Source organism: Phaseolus vulgaris, chromosome 4 (assembly GCF_051622355.1).
Source record: "Phaseolus vulgaris cultivar YP4 chromosome 4, ASM5162235v1, whole genome shotgun sequence".
NCBI classification, from domain to species: domain Eukaryota; kingdom Viridiplantae; phylum Streptophyta; class Magnoliopsida; order Fabales; family Fabaceae; genus Phaseolus; species Phaseolus vulgaris.
The window spans coordinates 4987822-5009363 of NC_143501.1; the positions used below are offsets into that span (position 1 = coordinate 4987822).

At 32.0% G+C, this 21542-nt stretch overlaps 2 protein-coding genes across 3 annotated transcripts; one reads left to right on the plus strand and one right to left on the minus strand.

Moving 5' to 3' along the window:
• Positions 1–1955: 1955 nt before the first annotated feature.
• LOC137836905 (TMV resistance protein N) lies at positions 1956–6063 on the minus strand. 2 transcript variants are annotated; one of them, XR_016520602.1, is made up of 5 exons: positions 5413–6051; positions 4061–5178; positions 3588–3878; positions 2698–3498; positions 1956–2606 (listed from the first exon to the last, which is right to left on the minus strand). XR_016520602.1 is itself a non-coding variant. In XM_068645684.2 (5 exons), exons 1-5 carry the CDS (start codon positions 5907–5909, stop codon positions 2079–2081), a joined length of 3231 nt encoding a protein of 1076 aa, XP_068501785.2. In that variant the 5' UTR covers positions 5910–6063; the 3' UTR covers positions 1956–2078. The 2 variants fall into 2 exon arrangements, 1 of the variants encoding a protein (XP_068501785.2); XM_068645684.2 differs by having other exon boundaries at positions 4065–5178; positions 5413–6063.
• A 2728-nt stretch (positions 6064–8791) lies between these two features.
• On the plus strand, positions 8792–21514 carry SMC3 (structural maintenance of chromosome 3). Its single transcript, XM_068645685.2, has 28 exons — positions 8792–9047; positions 9549–9638; positions 9766–9867; positions 10865–11041; positions 11133–11263; positions 11710–11788; positions 11856–12013; positions 12107–12182; positions 12293–12421; positions 12502–12646; positions 13243–13373; positions 14669–14821; positions 14911–15100; positions 16030–16163; positions 16697–16855; positions 17199–17507; positions 17601–17777; positions 17927–18010; positions 18092–18301; positions 18447–18536; positions 18605–18726; positions 18803–18958; positions 19051–19158; positions 19248–19308; positions 19968–20102; positions 20347–20434; positions 20530–20602; positions 21134–21514. Exons 1-28 carry the CDS (start codon positions 8910–8912, stop codon positions 21252–21254), a joined length of 3726 nt encoding a protein of 1241 aa, XP_068501786.2. The 5' UTR covers positions 8792–8909; the 3' UTR covers positions 21255–21514.
• Positions 21515–21542: the final 28 nt, after the last annotated feature.

The following is a 21542-nucleotide window of genomic DNA, read 5'->3' on the forward strand; positions in this document are numbered from 1 at the left end:
GTTAATTTTGCTTTTAAATAAAGTGTATCTAATATTCTTGATGTTATCTATGGAACTTCTCATACTTAGCTATCATACTTTTAATTTTTTGAATGAACAATGACAATAGCTGCGTTAAAAAGAAATGTGAGTCCAAGATATTCTAAAAGCAACATGATTTTTTGTCTAACATAGTATTTTGCCATTAGCTATAGGATCTCTATAATCTTACCTTAAGGGAAAGAAAATTAAAGAAGAAAATGTGCTAAAAGCAGGAACAACAACATTTAATTTAATAATTTTCTATCAATGCTTATGGTCATAACTGAGATCGTGTTGTTAGAGAATTTGGAAACACATATCATGACATCCTATGACATATCTTATCATGAAAATAATGAGATTCATCTTAAATACTCACATAAATATATGTGTGTGTATAAGGTTAAAGGGAGTCATAGAGGAAACATAAATCAATTCACATGTCCAAATTCAAGAGTGACTTAGCATCATAATAAACATTATTATTTTAATTATACAAAATTTCACTAATATTAAGTAGAATGGAGCAAATGGTTGATGAAGTTCTATGATAAAATGCTAAGTAATACATTTGCAAAGTGAAAAGGTTTGAACTAAAGATGTATTGATTGAAATATTTACAACTCCTTTCCGAAACTATTAGAACTTCAATAAACATGCCTTCTTTTAATACAAAACCAAATGAGTACATACTAACAGTGTATGGTATAAAAACTAAGATCCATGTAGTCTACAATAATAATTTTGTTGATATAATTAGAGATCTTCAACAATATAACAAATCCATTTCATAGTAGAATTATTGTTTATCGTTGCCTAAGGAGAAATAAATGACACAAGATCCTTTGACTACATCACTAGTTTATATGAAAACTCAAGTTTGTCATAATTGAAATCCTGAATCACAAATCAAATATATTTTTGTACTTTTTAATAAAGAATTACACAAAGTACGAGATCAAGCTAAATGTGCTTAAGATTTTGAGTACATCTATATAGGTATGAGAGATGTGCTTATGTAGAAAATTATAGCAAAGATTTTACAATATGATTGTGTCTTCACCTACATGAGTGTGAGAGACACACTCATATAGAAAATCCCACCAAAATTTTGACCACAAGGGTGCATCCACATGTGTGTGAGAGATGCATTCATAAAGAAAAATGCACTTAATGTTTGAATAGTAGGGTTTGTGTACCTCCACATGGGTGTTGTAGACAAATTCATCTAAAAAATTACACTGGATATTCTATCATAGGACTACAATTGTGTATAAATGGGCATGGGAGATGCGCTCTTATAGAAAATTGTATTGTAAGTTTGATCACAAGAATGTGGTAAGCTCATAAGGGTGTGAAAGGCATGGTTATATAGATATTTTTTTAAGTCAATACAAATTGAATCTTTACCTTCATAAAAGATTTAGAAGAGAGTGTAAGTTCTTTTATTTATGCTAAATATGTTCTTACTAGAGAGAACATCTCTAGACAAGTTAATGGAAGGGTGAAACTCTCACGTTAAGTTCTAGACTTCAAAAAGATGAACTCTAAATGAGGTCATCTAAGTACCAAATGAGATTTTGAATATCGAATGAAAGTTCACTTGCAAAATACTTCTCCATGTTCAAGTCACTAAAAGATTAAAGAATTGTAGTAGTATAAAAAGTAATAATGAGTATGAGATAATTCTTTATTTAGTGCATATATTACTATATAAGCTTCCATAAAGCTATTATTAATATAATAAAAGATAAATAATATATTTCTTAGATTATGTTATGATTCATATTATATTGAAGATAAAACATAAAAAATTGAATTATTGTAACTAATTTATTTAAAGATTATTGATAAAATTATTAGCTAATTTTAGCTCATAATTGATATTTGAATAATTTTAATACACCATTTAAAAATAGGTTAAGATAATAAGGTAATTAAAATCATACAATGATTGTATTATTTGAGGGAGATGGGGAGGAATGAAAATAGTTACATGCCCAACTCAAATCATGAGACCATAAAACTATACATTGTTGTTGTAGCATATATTGTGTCTACAAATCTTCCATGTCCACAAACCTATGCTTTTTTAGCAATTGTTGGCTTTGTGATTTCAAGCTATTGAGATTATCTTCTAATTTTCTCTTGCCATAAGGATCAGAAAACCAAATATCCTCCATTATACTTTCTTGTTTGAAAACACGAATTCCACTTTCTTTAAGAATTGATGTCTCTTCTGTATCTACAAATTTAACTTCTGCATGGTTCCATTCATTTTCAAAAGGAATTTCATATAAATTTTCTTCAAATCCTATCATTTGAATATCAATAATATATGTATGATCCCTTCCTATCATGTAATGGTCACTACCACGAAAACATTTGTTGCCATTGATGATTACCATAGGCAAAAACATTCCACAGTCATCTGCAATAGGTCCAATTATAAGACAAAGAACCTTCTTAGGGAACCTATTTTGAAACCAAAAAGAAATTGAAGGTCCATTGCACTGGTGATCAAACCATTCCGGAACCCTTTCTCCTGGTAAATAAAATTGAGTTTTTCCAGCCTCATGTAGTTCCTGTTAGTCACAAATAACTCATGAGTTTTCCAATATTAAGTACACTATATATTGTTAAATCAAGTACATTAAAAACAAAGAAAAACCAAACCTGATTTAGGAACATGCTTATACTTGAAGAAGTCAAGGATTTACAATTTGTTGCTAAGAAATGTTTTAAGCTTGGTGGAATCCCTTTAATTTCCTGAAGAAGCTTGCAATCATTCACATTAAGCTTCCTTAAAAATTGAAACTCTTTGATGCATTCAGGTAGGATTGTGAAATTATTCTTTGATAGGTCTAAGTCTTTCACATGAGCAAATAGCTTGAAACCAATTGAAAAGAAATCATCACACAGGTTGCATTCTGAGACCCAAATGCATTCTACATTTGAAGATACTATAGATGATCCTTCTTTTTCTTCATCCTTTTCCTGTTTTATCCATTGCCACCCTTTCCATTTCCAACCAATAAGATCAATCAATTTTGACATCATAACAATGCTACTTGGTAACTTAACAACTCCACAGTTAGATAATTGTAACTCTTCAAGTTGTGTAAGATTTTGAATAGAAGATGGCAATTCTTTTATGGCAGTGTGCTCCAACTGAAGTGACCTTATGTTTTCCATCTTCCCTAATATTTCTGGAAAACTTTCAAGACTATAACAACGTGAGAGATTGAGCTTTTCAAGGGCAGTCAACTTGATAGGTGGAAAACTTACAAGTTTGGTGCAACCAAAAGCATTCAAAATTTCCAATTTATGCAAAAATCCAATGGAATTGTGAATTGTAGTTAAATTTTGACAATGTTGAAATGAGAGTTTCTCTAAATTTGGGAGACCAGATACATCAGGTATCTGTTTTAAATATTTGTTTTTGTCCAAATTTAAAAATCTCATACTCATGAACTTCTGCAGAATAAAAAAGGAGAATTAGATGAACAATCATAATGTAAAATCATTAATTGACATGATGAGAAAAGTGAACTATTTAAACTTGCCTTCAATAAGTCAACCAACTCAAGTGATGTAAAGCAACTCTCAGGCAACTTGCACATGACAAGTTTTTTTGAAAGAAAATCGGATGGTAAACCATGTGAAGGATACCTCCACCATTCTAATACTCTTAGACTATTTGGAAGATATTTGGGACCTTTGGAAAAATTACCACTTTTAATAATTAGTGTTTTGAGGTTTCTCATCTTCTTGAAGGCCTTTCTGTTCCATTCTATCATTCCTTCTTTGTCAAGTAAGGGAAAATCCAGACGCATGATTTCAATTTCACTAGTTCCCTATTAATGCAAAAAGTCACATATCAACTACCAAAAATTTAATTAGAACACATTGACAATGCAAATAGGATCAAACTTGCACATTATAAAGGAAAAACAAACAACTATAACATGAGGATAAAATTGTATGTTGTATGAATAGATAAACAAATATTGGAATCTAAAACAATCATGAATCTTACTCACAGTGTTGTCTTCTAAAACTTGAATTATATCCTCATGCAACCATAATCTGCTACGTTTCCCTGGATCTTTTGGTGACTCCTTTCTTACAATTTCTTTACCCATGTCCTCTACCAAGTCATGCATTGTCACCTCCATACCATTCAGACTAAGCTTTAAGAGAGATTTATCAACCAACACTCCAATATGATATTTCATGCAATCACCATAATGACCATGAAGTATATCTCGAACCTCTTCCAATTCACATCCTTTGAAGCAACAAGCAATGTCAAGAAAAACACTTTTCTCTTCTTCCTCCAAAGCATCAAAGCTTACTTTAAGTACTTTTAGAATTTGATTATTAGGAATTCTTTTATATTGTTTGATAGCAGATTTCCATTCTTCTATACTTTTTCCAAACAAGTTGGAGCCTATTACTTCCAAAGCCAATGGAAGGCCAGAAGCATAAGCTACCACACTATTCAAGACCTCCTCATAACTTGGATCAACTTCATCAGTTCTAAAAGCTTTCCATGTAAGCAATTGAAGAGCCTCATTCTTGTTCAGTTCCTTCACCTCATATGTTCTTTTAACCTTATGAGATGCTAGCATTTGCTCATCTCGAGTTGTTATGATGATTCTACTCCCAGAACCAAACCAGTCAGATCTGCCAACAATAGCCTGCAATTGCTCATGCTTGTCAGCATCATCTACTACCAAGAGAACCTTCTTCTGTTGGAGCCTATGTTGTAACATTGAAATTCCTTGTTGCACACTTGTTATGTTCATTCTCTTTTCTTTAACCAACTCTGCAAGAAGGATGCTTTGGAGATGTTGTAACCCATGTTTGTCTGAGTTTTCTCTCACGTTTTCAAGAAAACACAAACCATCAAAATGGTGAGCGACCAAATTATAAATTGCTAGAGCAAGTGTTGTTTTTCCTATCCCACCAATTCCATGAATCCCAATCATGTGAACACCATTATCATCACTTCCAACATCCAAAAGTTTCATTACTTCTAACATTTGTGACTCTAGTCCAATTGGGTAATCCGCAACATGTAAAGGACTTCGATTAATTTTGCTAGAGACCAACTCAACAATCTTCCCAATAAACTCATATTCATATTCATATCTGCTTAACACAAAATGTTCCAATGAAATTAGATTAAAGATGAGATAGTTTAGGCACTAATATGAAGAGTTTTCCACTATCATTATCTATTATATATTTAGTAATAATTTGTTGACTTCTATGAATAACTCCTGTATAAATCATACTAACATGATTTTTTGCAAACATTTTCATTAGACAACTGAAACTTAATCAAACAAAAATCATGAGTAAAAAGTTTGGTAAGAGGGGTACCCTGGTTTGAAATGATAGCCAGAGATGTTAGCCACATGATGCAGAGCCATCTTCCATTTATCCAACCTCTCCTTGTTATGGTTGAAACTTTCCTTCTTAACTTTGAACCTTTCCTCATGCTTTGTCAATGCTTCTGCATAACTACCTTTCTGGTGTCTCACATCAGAAGGATCTAGGTTGTAAAAAACAGGCAAAACCAACAAGCCTTTCTTCTCAGCACAACCAATGATATTAACAAGTTCATCTAAACAAAATGATGAAGAAGCATAGTTGTGAGAGAGCACAGTGATCGCAATTCTAGACTCTTCAATTGCCTTCATAAGGGTAGGTGTTATTTCCTCTCCTCCCTCAAGCTTCTCATCATCAATGAAAGTGTGGATTCCCTTGTCCTGAAGAGCTTTGTAAAGGTTGCCAACAAAACCATGGCGTGTGTCTGAGCCTCTAAAGCTGAGGAACACATCATAGGAGAATGCAATGGAACATGACATTGCAGCCATGAGAAGAAAACTTGGTAAGATTAAGATGGTGTTTTGTATCTCTGGAATCAAACTATTAATGTGAAACTATTGAAAAGTGAGAGACATGTGGTACCAAACAACAGTTGCAGATGAACTTTGTGGAAAAATATCTCAGTTTTTCTCTTCCTACTGTTCTTAACTTGTGGTCTAAAAGCAATCATATATACCTTCACTTTATATCAGCAATTATTATTTTTTACTTTTGACTTTCTTTAAATTTAAATTCTTATTACTTCAAAAACATAATTTCATTTTATAAAATAATATCTGAGACCTTTTAGCATAACATTTTTCAATATCAGCATAAGAATAAAATATATTGGAAAATAAATATCTAATACACTTAAGATTCTGGATGATATTAGTCTTTATTTTTTATGATGAATAATATTTACCAATTTAAAAAATATATTTTTCTTTTCTTGTCTACTACTTTTCTTTTAAGGACATAACAGATATTTAATGCTGTCATCCTTGTATTGTATTAAAAACAATTTTAATATATTTTATTGTATTAAAAAGTCAACTTTCATTGGTTTATAATTTTCATATATTTTTTTATCAAGTGTAAGTTTCAGTTTTGTCAATGTAGTTGACAAAATATAGCAACATTAATTAAAAGGCTAATTTGATTGATAAAATTAAATAAAAAACATGCCACTTGTAATTTATCTATCTTTAGTTTTAAGAGTTGAGGTTTGTACGTAAATTACACAAAGTATGTTGATTTAGTTTTCATAAAGTTAAAAGTATAATTTGGGCCAAAATTATTCTTTTTATGATCTTTTATTTTAAACAAAAATCTGACATCTATATCTTTAATTGTATAATAATAATAATAATATATAATGGAAATTTCCTTATTTAGTGTATAAAATTGTTTTTCGATTTTATTCATAATAATATTTTTAAATTACAATATAAATTTAATAGTAAAAGATAATGATATAAAATTAAATAAATAAAAATATGGCAGAAAAAAAGAAAAGACAAAATAAGCTAACAAATTATTGAAAAAGACTTTCACGTAAATTAATCAAAATAATTATCTATATTAGATACAATTAAGTTGTAAGTATTTAATTTTATACAATTAAACTTTCTATTATAATATAATTTTGATATAATATAAAATAAATAATATATTTAATTGTTTTATATTAATATAATAAATAAAATCACATTAAAGCAGTACAAAAAATACGAACACACAGGCGAATTAAGTATGTAATTCCAACTAAGAGTATGTTAAAGACACTTTTTTGAATTATTCAAAAGACAACCTAATTTAGGACATCTACGTGTTTGGGGATGTCCATCAAAAGTGAGAATTTATAACCCACGAGAGAAGAAACTACACTTTATAACTATTAATGAGTATTTAATTAGATATGTTGAATAGTTCAAAGGATATATATATTTTATTGTCCATCTCATAACACAAGAATTGTGAAATCAAGAAATACAAAGTTTCTTGAAAATGACTTGATTACTGAGAGTGATCTAATTCAAGATATTAATTTTGAAAAAGATCATTATAAAGCTCAAAATGACTATGAAGTTATTATATCTTCATTCAATGTTGAAGAAAACATCATGGTCAATGTATACACTAGAAGTTTAGTGGGAGTAAAATTTGTTTCCTTATTTTATAGGTAGATGATACTTTACTTGCAACGAATGAAAAATATATGTTATACGAGGTGAAATAGTTTCTCTCTAAGAACTTTGATATGCAGGATATATGAGAGATGCATCTTATGTCATGGACATTAAGATTCATAAAGAAAGATTTTGAGGTATTTTGGGTTTATCTTAAGAGACCTATATTAGCAAAGTTTTAAAGAGATTTAACACAAAAGATTATTCAGTAAGTGTGGCTCCCATTATGAAAAGTGATATACTTGGACCAATATCCAAATAATGATCTTAAACGGTAACACATGAAAAATATTTCATATGCTTCAGTTGTTAAAAGTCTTATGTATTTCCAAGTTTGTATCATATTTGACATTGCATTTTCAGTTGGGTTTTGGAAAGATATAAAATTATTCAAGTATTGATCACTAGAAAGCTACGAAAAAGGTAATGATATATCTCTAAGGAACACAAAATTTCAAGTTTATGTACATACATAATAGTAGTTTTGAAGTGATAGGCTACTCTAATTTAGACTTCGTTGGTTGCATTGATATCAAAATATCTACATCTAGTTGTGTTTTTATGTTAACGGGTTGATAAGTGTCATATTTATTTCATATTAAAATACATGCATTTATGAACATTTATTGATAAAATATGTTAGCCCAAGTGTAAGCCTAGTCAAACATGACTATTTTAGGCGGTACACATATATATACTTTAAAAAAATCATTTAAAATGAATTAATTTCTTAGCTATTGATGAATATTGCTTAAGGAAGAGATCCTCACTTGAAGAATATTCTTTAGTGTGAAAAATTGATATTGAGTTATTCTCACTCAAATAATAAATTGTCTGAGTGACAAAACTTGTTATTCAATAACTCATTGCCACCTACACAACATTCTATTCACAGAAAAAATAATTGATATGTTATATACCTGAAAAACGATTTATTACTTAAAAGTTAACATTTATTACTTGAACGGTACTATATTACTTGAAAAAATACAAAAGAATAAAACATGACTTAATTTTAGTTATCATATATCTTGAAAAAACAACCTATTGTTTAATATATATATATATACATAAGTTTTATAATAATGCTTAATATAATAATTTTTATAAAAAAATATTTGTTCTTTTATTGGTAGGCATTATTTTTTATGAAATACCAAAAGCTAATTTAAGTATTTATTTGGTGAGTCGCAATTGCGAATTTGAATTCCCGCCAAAGTCCCTTTTCTCTTTTCTTGGATTTTCAAAATCCCAATCTGCGCTCTCTCCCATCTCCAACTTCCAAACCTTTCACCTCCGAGTCGACTCACTGCGCCGATGGACCCGAACGCCGAGTCCGCGCCCGACTCAGCGACGCGCCACCGCTCCGCGCGCCCCAGGCTCTTTATAAAGGAGATGATCATGCGCAACTTCAAGTCCTACGCCGGCGAACAGCGTGTCGGTCCTTTTCACAAGGTTAGGGTTTCTTTTTCACTTTCAAATTTCGATTTGCTTCGGGTTCTCCTGCTGATTGTTTCAATCTCAACTGCGAACTTTTAAATGGCGCGTACATGATGTTTCTGGAAGCTCACGAGTTTTGGAATTGGAATGTTCTTTCTTTCTTCCTCTAACTTGTTTAGTGTTTTTGTGCTTAGTTTGATTTGCTTGGTTTCACTTACGAAACTTTTGAATTGCTTCAATTTCACTAACGAACTTCAAATCTCTTCGGTTTCACCTCCAAACTTTGGATTGCTTCGGTTTCTTACGAACTTTGAATTGCTTTAATTTCACTTGTGAGCTTTTGAATTGCTTTGATTTCACTTGTGAGCTTTTGAATTGCTTTGATTTCACTTGCATACTTTGATCCGCTTCGGCATCACTTACGAACTTTTTACATGCTTCATTTGACTTGCGTACTTTTGACCTTTTGAATTGTTTGTGTTCAATTTGTGAACTTTTGTATTGCTTCGATTTCAGAGTTTCTCTGCAGTGGTGGGACCTAACGGGAGCGGAAAGAGCAATGTCATCGACGCGATGCTTTTTGTATTTGGGAAGCGAGCAAAGCAGGTGTGTTCACAGAATGATCAAGAAACTCATGAGTTTTGGAATTTGAATGTTATTTCTTTCTCGCTCCATATTTTTTAGTGTTTTTGTGTTTGTTTTTTTATTTGGAAACTGGTTTTGGTACTTGTAGATGCGGCTGAACAAAGTTTCGGAGCTGATACACAATTCCACTAATCACCAGAATTTGGAAAGTGCGGGGGTTTCTGTTCATTTTCAAGAGATCGTAGATTTGGTAGTTTTTCTTCTTCTTCTTCTTCTTCTTCTTATTATTATTATTATTAACCTTGTTTGATTGAAGATATGTTTATAGTAATATTAATTGCAAAAATGACATGTTTTTTTAGCTCTGAAAATGTAATATAATAATATTTCTGAAAATTTGATATTTAACTGAGTTGAAAAGTGTGGTCTGATCTATGTAGCAAATCATGCCTAGTGGATAACGACTCCCGTTTTCAAGAATTTACAAAGTGAAACTGAAAATTAAAAACAAACTATAGGCACCAGCAATGATGCCAAAGAGTTCCATATCGTGGCTAGGTTTTGATTGTTTTTTGTTCTTTTTTATCTTTCCTTTATTTCCCCTAGTATGAGCTTTTTTTTGTGAGTTGATCTTTATGCCTCAGTGACTAAAGAGCTTTCAGTCTTACGGTTCTATTTTATGAAATGAGAATTTAAGCCTATCTCAACCTTAAGAAGTTGGTTTGGTTAGATAAGGTTTGTACCTACTTATACGCATAAACACACATATATATATATATTACATATGGCTTCAACATATCTTCTCACTCCGAGGATTGGACATCTTTAAGTGTGGGACTAGGGGGAGTACTTGATAATGAGTAACATGAGGCCCAACAAACTTGACTAGAATAAACTCTGAATGACCCTAATACAAACTTAAAAAAGTAAAATTAAGGTGACACGATAGACCCTAAGATGGTGTCAAAGCCATTCAGAGTTTATTCTAGTCTAGTTTGTTGGGTCTTGTGTCACCCGCTATCAGGTTTACTCTTAGTTCCATGCTTGAGATGTTCAGTTCTGGTTTAAGAGCTCATATCGACTAGAGATAATGTCAAATTATAGTATATAAATAAGTGCAAACTTCTTCTTAGAAGCTAGTTTTGCAAGGTTTAGTTAGACTTAAATTTTACTTTCTTAAGAGAGCCATTTTTTATTTCTATATTTTCTTATGAAAAAGTAAGAACTAAAAGTATCAGTGGTTGCAGGAAGATGGAACATACGAGGCTGTTCCAGGAAGTGATTTTGTGATTACTAGGGTGGCTTTCCGGGACAACTCTTCTAAGTATTACATTAATGATCGTGCAAGTAACTTTACTGAAGTTACTAAGAAATTAAAAGGGAAAGGTGTTGACCTTGACAATAACAGGTTTCTAATCCTTCAGGTCTGTTATTTGTTATATGGTGATTTTAAGTTTTTCTGGAAGTGTTTCTATTCCGTCCACATCTTTTGATGTTTGATCTACTTCTTTTCAGGGTGAAGTTGAGCAGATTTCACTTATGAAACCAAAATCTCAAGGGCCTCATGATGAAGGTTTTCTAGAATACCTGGAGGATATAATTGGAACCAACAAATATGTGGAAAAGATTGATGAATCACAGAAACTGTTAGCACTCTTTCCATTAAGTCCCGAGAGAAACAGGCCATGCAACTTTCTCAATCAACATTACTAAATCATTTATACTTGTTTGCTATAGCGGTCTGATTTTTTTTAAAAAAAATTATTAAGTATTTTAATGAATTGATTTTGTTTTGAAAATAGCTTATAATCAAAACCGTATTAAGAAGGCTTTTGAAAAAACACAGCAATTCTTCCTAGCTTTGATTATTTTATATTTGTTCATGACTTTCTTGGGAAGCTTTAATATGGGCTGTTTATGAAATTAGCCAATCTCAATACACTTTTATTTTAGAATTTAAATTACCCTTCTATTATTCTTCCCATTTTCATCTTTTATAGTATCATTTTTTTGAGTTCACTGTTGTTGAAGTAGTTATTTGATTTCAATTTTAGAATATTTAGTTTTTGAAACAATGTTGTTGATGTTTTAGGTTAGAATCCCTGAATGAGAAAAGATCTGGGGTGGTGCAAATGGTTAAGCTAGCTGAGAAAGAAAGAGACGGCTTGGAGGCATGTAAAATTGTTGGTTTACGAAGCATTTGATATTTGTCCAACATTTAACATTCTTTTGCTGCAGGATGTGAAGAATGAAGCAGAAGCATACATGTTGAAGGAGTTGTCTCTGTTAAAATGGCAAGAGAAAGCTACAAAGTTGGCCCTTGATGATACAAGTGGAAAAATGGACGAGTTACAAGGGAATGTTGTCACTCTAGAAGAAAATCTCAAGGCAGAAAGGTAAATTTGAATTACATAGGGTAATTTAATTGTTTCTTTATTGTTGAATTTGTATTCTTGTCTCATGAAGGACTTGGTGATATCATATTTCAGGGATAAAATCCAAGAAAGTAAACAAACTCTCAAAGAGCTTGAAACTAAGCACAACAACTATATGAAAAAACAAGAGGTTTGGATGAGATGGAAATCAGTTTTCATGGTTATATTGCTGTGCAATTATTCTTAATAATAATCTTTTGAGGTGGTAATCTAGTCATTATTAACTTCTTTCATTTTCAGGAGTTAGACAATGATATGAGGAAGTGCAAGGAAGAGTTCAAGGAGTTTGAAAGGCAGGATGTTAAGTATCGGGAAGATTTTAAGCACATAGGTCAGAAGATAAAAAAGCTAGAGGATAAAGTAGAAAAGGTAGAGGGAAGTCATAGTTTATTGCAATGAAACTATGTGTTCAAGAGACATCTAATTCTTTTGTTTCTACTTTCTGTCAGGATTCATCCAAAATTGAAGCCCTTATAAAAGAGGGTGAGGAATCAACTAATTTGATACCAAAACTTGAGGACAATATTCCAAAACTGCAAAATTTGTTGCTTGATGAGGAGAAGATCTTGGAAGAAATCACAGAGATTTCCAAAGGTGGACTTTTTTCATTTTTATTAATTTATTTCCAATATATTGGAATGTTCTTTTAATTAAATTTGCTTCGCTGAACTGGTGATGGATCTCCAACTCCAATAATTATACTTTAATCAAAACCTCTTTAAACCTTTTTTATTCTTAAACATACTTCTTTGCAAGTTGCTACATTTTGTTTTTCGTTCTATTTTAACATTAAAAGTGCTTAATTTAGTTAGGTTCCTTATTCTAATGCTTAACAGATAGTCATGGCTTTCTTCTGCTGCTTGAGTTGAGATTAAGAAACACCGTTAGAGTGAACACACATATTTTATTGACATTTATGTATATTTCAAGATATACTCTGCTATTTTTGTTGGAGTGAACTGCATATAGTTAGCCCTGAAGGTCTTTATATTTCTAGTTATTGTCTGGAATGCATCATGCTGGTTTTCAGTGTTTTTTGTAGTGGAGGCTGGTCTTTATTTTTTATTTATTATCTATCCCTGTACACAAATGGAACCGATATCCCATATTGAATAGATGGTTTTTAGCTACTTTGTCGTTTATATTCTCTTTTTTCATCTTTTGTGTCCCTGCAATTGATTGGTGAGCAGGTGAAACTGAGACATACCGCTCCGAGCTTGCTAAAGTTCGTGCTGAGCTTGAACCTTGGGAAAAAGATTTGATTGAGCACAAGGGAAAACTTGAAGTTGCATGTACAGAAAGTAAGCTTCTGAATGAGAAGGTGAGAACAACTCCTACTTTTAAGTGCTATTGCTCCCAGTCTCAGCTTTAAAGAAAGTTATTTATTTTTTTCTCTTAATTATTTTTGTATAATTTTTGAAAATCATAGTAAATCCGCAACGTTAATTATTTATGGTGATTATAGAAGGATACTCTCTAACGGGCTTTGCTTCTATCATTTCCTAAAATTTTCTGTGCTGTATAATTTGAAGGGTCTTTTTGATTAGCTAAACGGTTAAAGACTGGACAGAACAAAAGTTATTGTTCTTTGTTTGATTTTGGAAGAGATCATGGAACTACATGAAAAGGGATGAAGAACAGGACAAAAGTAAAGAAGTTTATTACATAGTAAACTAAAGAGAAACATTTGTCTAATGGACAATGTAGAAAGCAGTCCAAATGCACTACCTACTTTGGTACTTAATCACTATACTAACTCTTAGAAAGTGGATTTAAGCCCAATTTAATCTTACAAAATTGGTTTACAAGTTAAAGTTTGCGCCTATTTATATAATATAATTTGGTCCTATATCTATATGAGATTTCTAACATGCTTCTTATGTTGAAGACTAGATATCTCGAGAGTGAGACTAGATATCTCTGAGTGTGAGACTAGATATCCATGAGTGGTTTCATAGCGAGTGACACAATATAATCAATAGATCTTGTTAGGATAAGCCTAATGCCCTCTTGGAAAGTACAATAAGGTCTAACTCAATCTCTCAAAAACTGACTTTTAATATGAAGTTTGTACCTATTTATATATTATAATTTGACCATATATTTAGTTGATATGAGATCAATACTAACCATCAACTAGCATGTCAAAATTATAATTACTCCCCCAACCATTGCCATCACAACAACCAACATTGACCTGGTACTGCTATGTTTGCGTTGTGCATCAAGTACCAATCAACAGACTAAACAAAGAGTTGTATTGTGATGTAGTTGTTTCTTTCTACTGTGTTGTTCTACATTTGCAGCTCTTCAATTTGCATCAAACACACCATTTGATAACATAAGAAACTGAACATGGACACAAATTGATTCTTTATTCTCCTGTGAACTTTTTATGTTTTTTTCATGCATGTGAACTTATTCAGTAGCTATTTTGACTTAGACGCTTATGCGTCCCCTGCACTTTAAATTAAAGGGCCCTTTCTGACATGCATGCCCAGGATTCATGGAGGGTGCCCTTATTTATTTATATTGAATTGAGGTACATTTGTGGAGCAGAGTCCCTTTATGTTTTATAGTAGGTGGATGTTTAATAGAAGACTATTTAATTGGCAGCATGAAGGTGCTTCTCAAGCTTTTAAAGATGCTCAAAAGCAGATGGAAAACATTTCAGAAACAATTAAATCAAAAACTGCCAGCCTTTCTCAAATAAAGAGGGATATAGAAAAGAGCAAGCATGAAGCTTTAGAAGCTCACAAAATCGAAGAAGTTAGCAAATTTTCTTTCTTATTCTCAATTCTGTGTCTTTAACATTTTCTTTTCTGAGGCTTGTGGTGATCTGGTTGCTCTTTTTAAAGGAATGCATCAAAGAACAAGATGAACTGATTCCTCTTGAGCAAAGTGCAAGACAAAAGGTTGCTGAATTGAAGTCTGTTCTAGATTCTGAAAAGAGTCAGGGATCAGTTCTAAAAGCAATCCTGAAAGCTAAGGAAGCAAAACAAATAGAAGGAATTTATGGCCGCATGGGTGATTTAGGCGCTATTGATGGTGAGGTTCTCTAATAACACTTTTAGCTTCATGAAGATCCATGCCTTTCAAATTATGGCACTTGAATGCTGCAAAAATTTTAGGAATGTGGTTTTGGATGCTCTTGCTTCTATCTAAGATTAAAATTTATGTTCAAACTCAGCACAACAAAACATTCAAAAGACAAACATATCTTATTCTATATGAAGAAAATAAATAGGTTTGGTAGGCTCTGCTCAAAGCTCATGATTATGGAAGTTTTGAACTACTGATTAAAGACCAGGCTTGTGCTTCAGCCTATTCGTTATTTGGTTCTTGTTTGAGAGTAAGTAAACACGTGATGGAGAGACCAATCTCATCTAAAAAACTGAAAAGGTTACCTCAAAAACCATATTTAATGAGCACGTGTAAATTAATAGAATATAATGATAATATACCTGCAATTAATATTCAACATTCCAAATGCAAATCCTAGAATCAATATAAAACGTATTACTTGTCTCTTGTTTTCAGAAGCATTCTTTCTAGTATTGGGAGAATGATTATATTCTTGATGGCCTTGCAGGAATTAATTAACTGCAAACCGCCACAAACTTACGATCAAGCAGGAATTAATTAACTGCAAATTTAGTACTTAGCGTACAGTGGTCATTTATACATAATTGAAAAAGGGATCTGTGATTTCTTCTGATTTGTTTATTATTAGTTAACACAATCCTTATTTTCTTATTACAATACATTAGTCAGTTTTTCTTCAGGGAAACAGGGATTTTCTTGAGTTTATAATTTGTTGGTGTCATAATCCAAATTTTCTTAGTACACTTCTTTTGTTCTTAGACTGATATTACCTTAGATTAAGACTTTTAAATTTATTTATCTTTATCATGTGACACTCTGCTTTGTATGTAATCAATGGATGCCCTTAGATTAACTTCTTATAAATTTTGCAGCAAAATATGATGTTGCGATATCAACAGCATGTGCTGGACTTGATTATATTGTGGTGGAAACAACAAATGCAGCTCAAGCATGTGTTGAGTTGCTTCGTAGAGAGAATCTTGGTGTTGCTACTTTCATGATATTGGTATTTTATTATATTATTCAGTTTGTTGTTGTCTCTAAATGACTGTTTAATATTTCAAAAGGCATAAATTAAATTTCTTCACTTCTACTTCTGGGTTATTGTGAATGTATAATGGCGACTGGGTTTATCCTCCAGCACGTTTCTGTTATAATGTAAGGTATTAGCACATTTTTGGTATTAGGAAATGCTTTCCATTTCTATATTTTTTTTTCACTAATAGTTTACAAAAATGTGGTAACATTTTTACTATTATTTTCACAATAGTTACTAGAAATGCTGAAACCGTACATTAACTTTCAACTAACAACCTTAGTTTTTGGCATAGTTGGTCTTTAATTTTTAAATTACTTTAAGAACACAGTGCCAATATAATGCGCTTAATTGAATATAATTTGTAAATGATTGTTAGAGATATGTTTGTTTTCTCTAACAATGATTGATGCTCTGTTTGGTTTTGTAATGTTTTTGATGTGCCAATAATACTCAAAACAGATATTTGATAAATATAATTAGAATACTGTTTCTATATTCAGGAGAAGCAAGTTGATCTTCTTCCAATGATGAAAAAGAATGTAAGCACTCCAGATGGAGTTCCACGTCTTTTTGATTTAGTAAAAGTTCGAGATGAAAGAATGAAGCTTGCTTTCTATTCGGCACTAGGAAACACTGTGGTTGCTAAAGATCTTGACCAGGTCAGTGGTACTTTTGTAGGATACTCCATTATGACGGTAAATATTAAGGATTCGTTATAAAATGGTATTTATCAGATATGAAAATCATCATGTCCGTGTTTAGAATTGTTTGATGAGCAAGTTTCTTGATATGGCTTTGTTTTGAACTATCGAAGTTTATTATAACATTATGCCTATTATCTGGTCTGTTTAAGAAACAAAGGCACACTAATCAGATTATGGGGCTTAACTTATTTACCATTTTCTTGCAATATGTAATTGTAGGTTTGTTGCATTTGCAATTGTTCTCGCCAGTAGAGTTAAACTGTCAGATAGTAACATTTTCTTACTCTGTAAAATGTAGGCTACACGTATAGCATATGGTGGAAATAATGAGTTTCGTCGAGTTGTCACCCTTGATGGTGCGCTCTTTGAAAAATCTGGAACAATGAGTGGTGGGGGTGGTAAGCCCCGTGGTGGGAAGATGGGGACATCTATTCGAGCTACAACCGTTTCTGTAGAAATTGTAGCCAATTCTGAGAAGGAATTGTTGGATTTGACTACTAAATTGAATGACATTCGCCAAAGAATTGTCGCTGCTGTGCAACGTTACCAGGCCTCAGAAAAAGCTGTTTCTGCTTTTGAAATGGAGTTAGCTAAAAGTCAGAAGGAGGTTATGCACTATTTCTGAGTCTGAGAGAAGTAAATTATAATTTTCTTGGAGTTGTTGATGCAGTCATTGAGATTTTTTCCCCTTCCACTACAGGTTGACAGTTTAAGTTCACAATTTAATTATATTGAGAAACAACTTGATTCCCTTGAGGCAGCATCAACACCACAGGAGGATGAGCTTGAAAGATTGAATGAGCTGAAGAAAATTGTTTCTTCCGAAGAAAAGGAGATTAAAAGACTAACTAATGGATCTAAACAATTGAAGGAAAAGGTTTGCTCGAAATTCATTTTCTTTTAATTCCTTTACAAATTGAGGGTTGCCTGCATGTCTTGCATTTATTTTTATTTCTATGACTGTTGAAAATAAAGGTTATATTTGTATTTAAGTTTGATAGTTTAATTAATGTTGGTCAATCCCAGGCTTTGGAGCTCCAGAGAAATTTAGAAAATGTTGGGGGTGAAAAATTAAAATCTCAGAAGTCAAAGGTCCAGAAAATTCAGTCAGTAAGCATCTCTTATATCATGAACCTTCAATTATATTTGATATTGGGGATTGTTTATTACTAATGATTCCCCTTTTACTAGGATATTGATAAGAATAGCTCAGAAATAAACCGCCACAAGGTGCTAATAGAGACGGGACAAAAGATGGTCAAAAAGTTGACTAAAGGAATTGAAGATTCAAAGAAGGAGAAAGATAGGCTTACTGAGCAAAAGGCGAAGTTAACTGGAGCCTTTGCAGAAATAGAGCAGAAAGCATTTGCAGTTCAAGAGAATTATAAAAAAACTCAAGAGGTTATTAATAGCCTTGTTTTGGATTGTGTAAAATTTGTGCCTTAGTAAATGAAATACATTAAAAATGTACAGTGCAATGCACCTTTTGAAAGTTATGCATATAAATATTGGTTGGGTAGGGTCACAATTTATTTTTACCGTGCAGATAATTGACAAACATATGATTGTCTTGGAGGAAGCAAAATCTCAGTACAATAAGATGAAAAAAATGATGGATGAATTACGTGCATCTGAGGTACTGGTTTGTTCATTTTCACATCGCAACCATCTTGGAGCTTTCTCATTACAGTCATTATTTTTCAGGTTGATGCTGACTTTAAATTAAAAGACATGAAGAAAGCATACAAAGAATTAGAAATGAAGGGGAAAGGGTACAAGAAAAGACTAGATGAGTTGCAAACTGCTATTCACAAACATCTCGAACAGTATGTAATCAGATTTCTGTTTTGGAATACAGGGTTTATTATTCTGAAGTTCTTATAGATTGTAAATGGTATGCAGAATACAGGCTGATTTAGTGGATCAAGAAAAGCTGCAAGCTACATTGGCCGATGAACATCTTAATGCTGATTGTGACCTAAAAAAAGCCTGTGAAATGGTGGCTCTTCTTGAAGCACAACTGAAGGAGATGAATCCTAATCTTGATTCAATTTCAGAGTATGAGTTTTTCCAATTTGTTGCCCTGTTGTTTATCTTTACTTTTTCTGATGCTGTACTAATAAAGATTCACAATTTCTTATGATTATCAGATATCGAAAGAAGGTATCTTTATACAATGAGCGAGTTGAAGAACTTAATTCAGTTACTCAGGAGCGGGATGAAATAAAGAAGCAGTATGATGAATGGAGAAAGAAGAGGTGTGCATGATATATTTTCTTTTTTATAGGTTGAATTTATTTTATGCCTTGCATTTTGGCAACAATGTTATCTGACTGTGTTATGGCAGATTGGACGAGTTTATGGAAGGATTTAATGCCATATCTTTAAAGTTAAAGGAAATGTATCAGGTTTGGAATCTCACCTCTCTTAGAATTCTCCCTTTCGTTGCCACAAACACATGGAATTGTGCTTCTCCAGTTTTATTTATGGATATTTTAACTCCTTATAGGTTCTGTCACCTTTCTTAAGACCTTCAGACCAGCATGTTGGCAACTTGGTGTGACTATGATGCCAAGTTAAATTTGCATTACTTCTTGTAAAATGATGTTGAATTGAACCGACGATTTATTTTTTATAATTTTAAGGGGGTTAATCTTGTGTAGAGTCTAATTTTAGGAGCATAAATTACTATAATCCTCTAAGTTATTTGCTTAAAGAGTGCGAGTTTCAATAATAATCATGAAATTGGTAGTTTGTGGCAGCAATAAACATTTGCTCGAATCTAGTGGTAATGAAATGGATTCACCATATAATTAGTAAAAATAATTGAAGAAGGATCGCTATTCTTAAAAGTGGATTCAACTTTCCCATGTGAACCATCTATTTTTTATGTTGCCTTCTGAAGATATGCCACTTCTAAAGTATGCCGTCTTTTACAGTCTCCATTTCCTAAAACCATTGTTAAGAATGAAAACTAAAAAATTGTGTCTTAGTCCTAGTGGCACCAAATTTGAGCTGTTGTTTTTCCTAGACTTGTGGCATGTATAACCACTTTTATCATTTGCAGATGATTACTCTTGGAGGTGATGCGGAACTCGAGCTTGTGGATTCTTTGGATCCTTTCTCTGAAGGTGTTGTTTTCAGTGTCAGACCACCAAAGAAAAGCTGGAAAAATATTGCAAATTTATCGGGTGGTGAAAAGGTTATCTCCTCTTCTTGTCAGCATTTGCCTTTGGTTTGGTCTCAATTCTTGGATTGCAAAGCATTATATTATATTATATACAAACAAGAATTGTATTTTCTGGGTTGAACCTGCATATGAGCAATTAGGCATTATGCTGCCTGTGCTTAATCATTTTCTTAGACATGCAGAAAATGTTAAAATGCGTTCATGGACACCATGATCTTTTTCCTTTTTTTATATACTTTTTCTATTTCTTTTGCAGACTCTTAGCTCGTTGGCCCTTGTATTCGCTCTTCATCATTACAAGCCTACCCCGCTTTACGTAATGGATGAGATCGATGCTGCCTTGGGTACTTCCCATTAACTTCGAACCTAAATTCTGTTATTGTAAATGCTATTTAGGTATACGCAATGCATTAAACTCCTTTGCTATATGGTTTTACAGACTTCAAGAATGTTTCTATCGTCGGGCATTATGTGAAAGACAGAACCAAAGATGCTCAATTCATAATCATCAGGTGGGTCTTTTTACCCGGATTATCACTAGTAAATTGTATAAGAGAAATAATAGTATTGAACTCATTTGAACATACTTATTATGACCTAATTGCATTTTTTTTTGTCATAAATTTTGTAATTTAGTTTTTGAAATGTTAATGGTAGCAATTATGCCTTCTAGATAATGTAATTGTGATTTTTTAATCTTCTAGACACATCTCTCAACTCAAGAAAGAACTCAAATCGTAGAACTATGATGCCAAGAAACTTTGATGTAATTGAAACTTGAGAACTAAAATTACACATATGCTTGACATATATGGAACTGAGGGATTAGGATTAGACCATTATTACATTTGAGGGATTAAAAGTGCAATTAAGTCATTTATTATTTATTGAAGATTTTATAACTAATTTCGTAAGTTTCATTTGTGATTTTATAACTTTGAATAAATTTTTAACTAGTAATAATGTGTTAGAGTGTGTTTGTATTACTCATACTGTGTAATTTTTGTAATACTTGCAATGGTATATGATTATTCCTCCTGCAGTCTTAGGAACAACATGTTTGAATTGGCTGATCGACTTGTTGGGATATACAAAACTGATAATTGCACAAAGAGCATTACTATCAATCCGGGAAGTTTTGTGGTATGTGAAAAGGCTGCTTGATGGAATTTTCAACGTTTTGTTGATGCTAATTTGAACAATGCTTCCATAATTATTACTCTCTTGTCCCATCTGGATTGTCACTAATTTATTTGTCTTTTATGTTGTATATAAAATTATGGTGTTTTTGACTTTTTATTCTAGTATAGATACATAGGGGGAATGAGATATATGTAATTAGGTTTCTCTTCTATGTACTTATTTCTTTCTGTCACAGGAATACTTTAAAAAGTTTTTAATTTAGATTAATTTGTTTCAGTAAATGATTTTATATTTTAAACTAATTGTAAA

What these genes read in the sequence shown, in the direction of transcription:
- SMC3 (XM_068645685.2), top strand. Translation starts at nt 8,910, where the DNA reads ATGGACCCGAACGCCGAGTCCGCGCCCGACTCAGCGACGCGCCACCGC. An exon ending in TTCAAGAGATCGTAGATTTG is followed by an intron (nt 9,868 to 10,864) that starts GTAGTTTTTCTT and finishes CAGTGGTTGCAG; the next exon opens with GAAGATGGAACATACGAGGC. An exon ending in ACAGGTTTCTAATCCTTCAG is followed by an intron (nt 11,042 to 11,132) that starts GTCTGTTATTTG and finishes ACTTCTTTTCAG; the next exon opens with GGTGAAGTTGAGCAGATTTC.
- LOC137836905 (XM_068645684.2), bottom strand. Translation starts at nt 5,909, where the DNA reads ATGGCTGCAATGTCATGTTCCATTGCATTCTCCTATGATGTGTTCCTC. An exon ending in AAGTTTTAGAAGACAACACT is followed by an intron (nt 3,879 to 4,064) that starts GTGAGTAAGATT and finishes TTGCATTAATAG; the next exon opens with GGAACTAGTGAAATTGAAAT. An exon ending in TAAGCATGTTCCTAAATCAG is followed by an intron (nt 2,607 to 2,697) that starts GTTTGGTTTTTC and finishes TGTGACTAACAG; the next exon opens with GAACTACATGAGGCTGGAAA.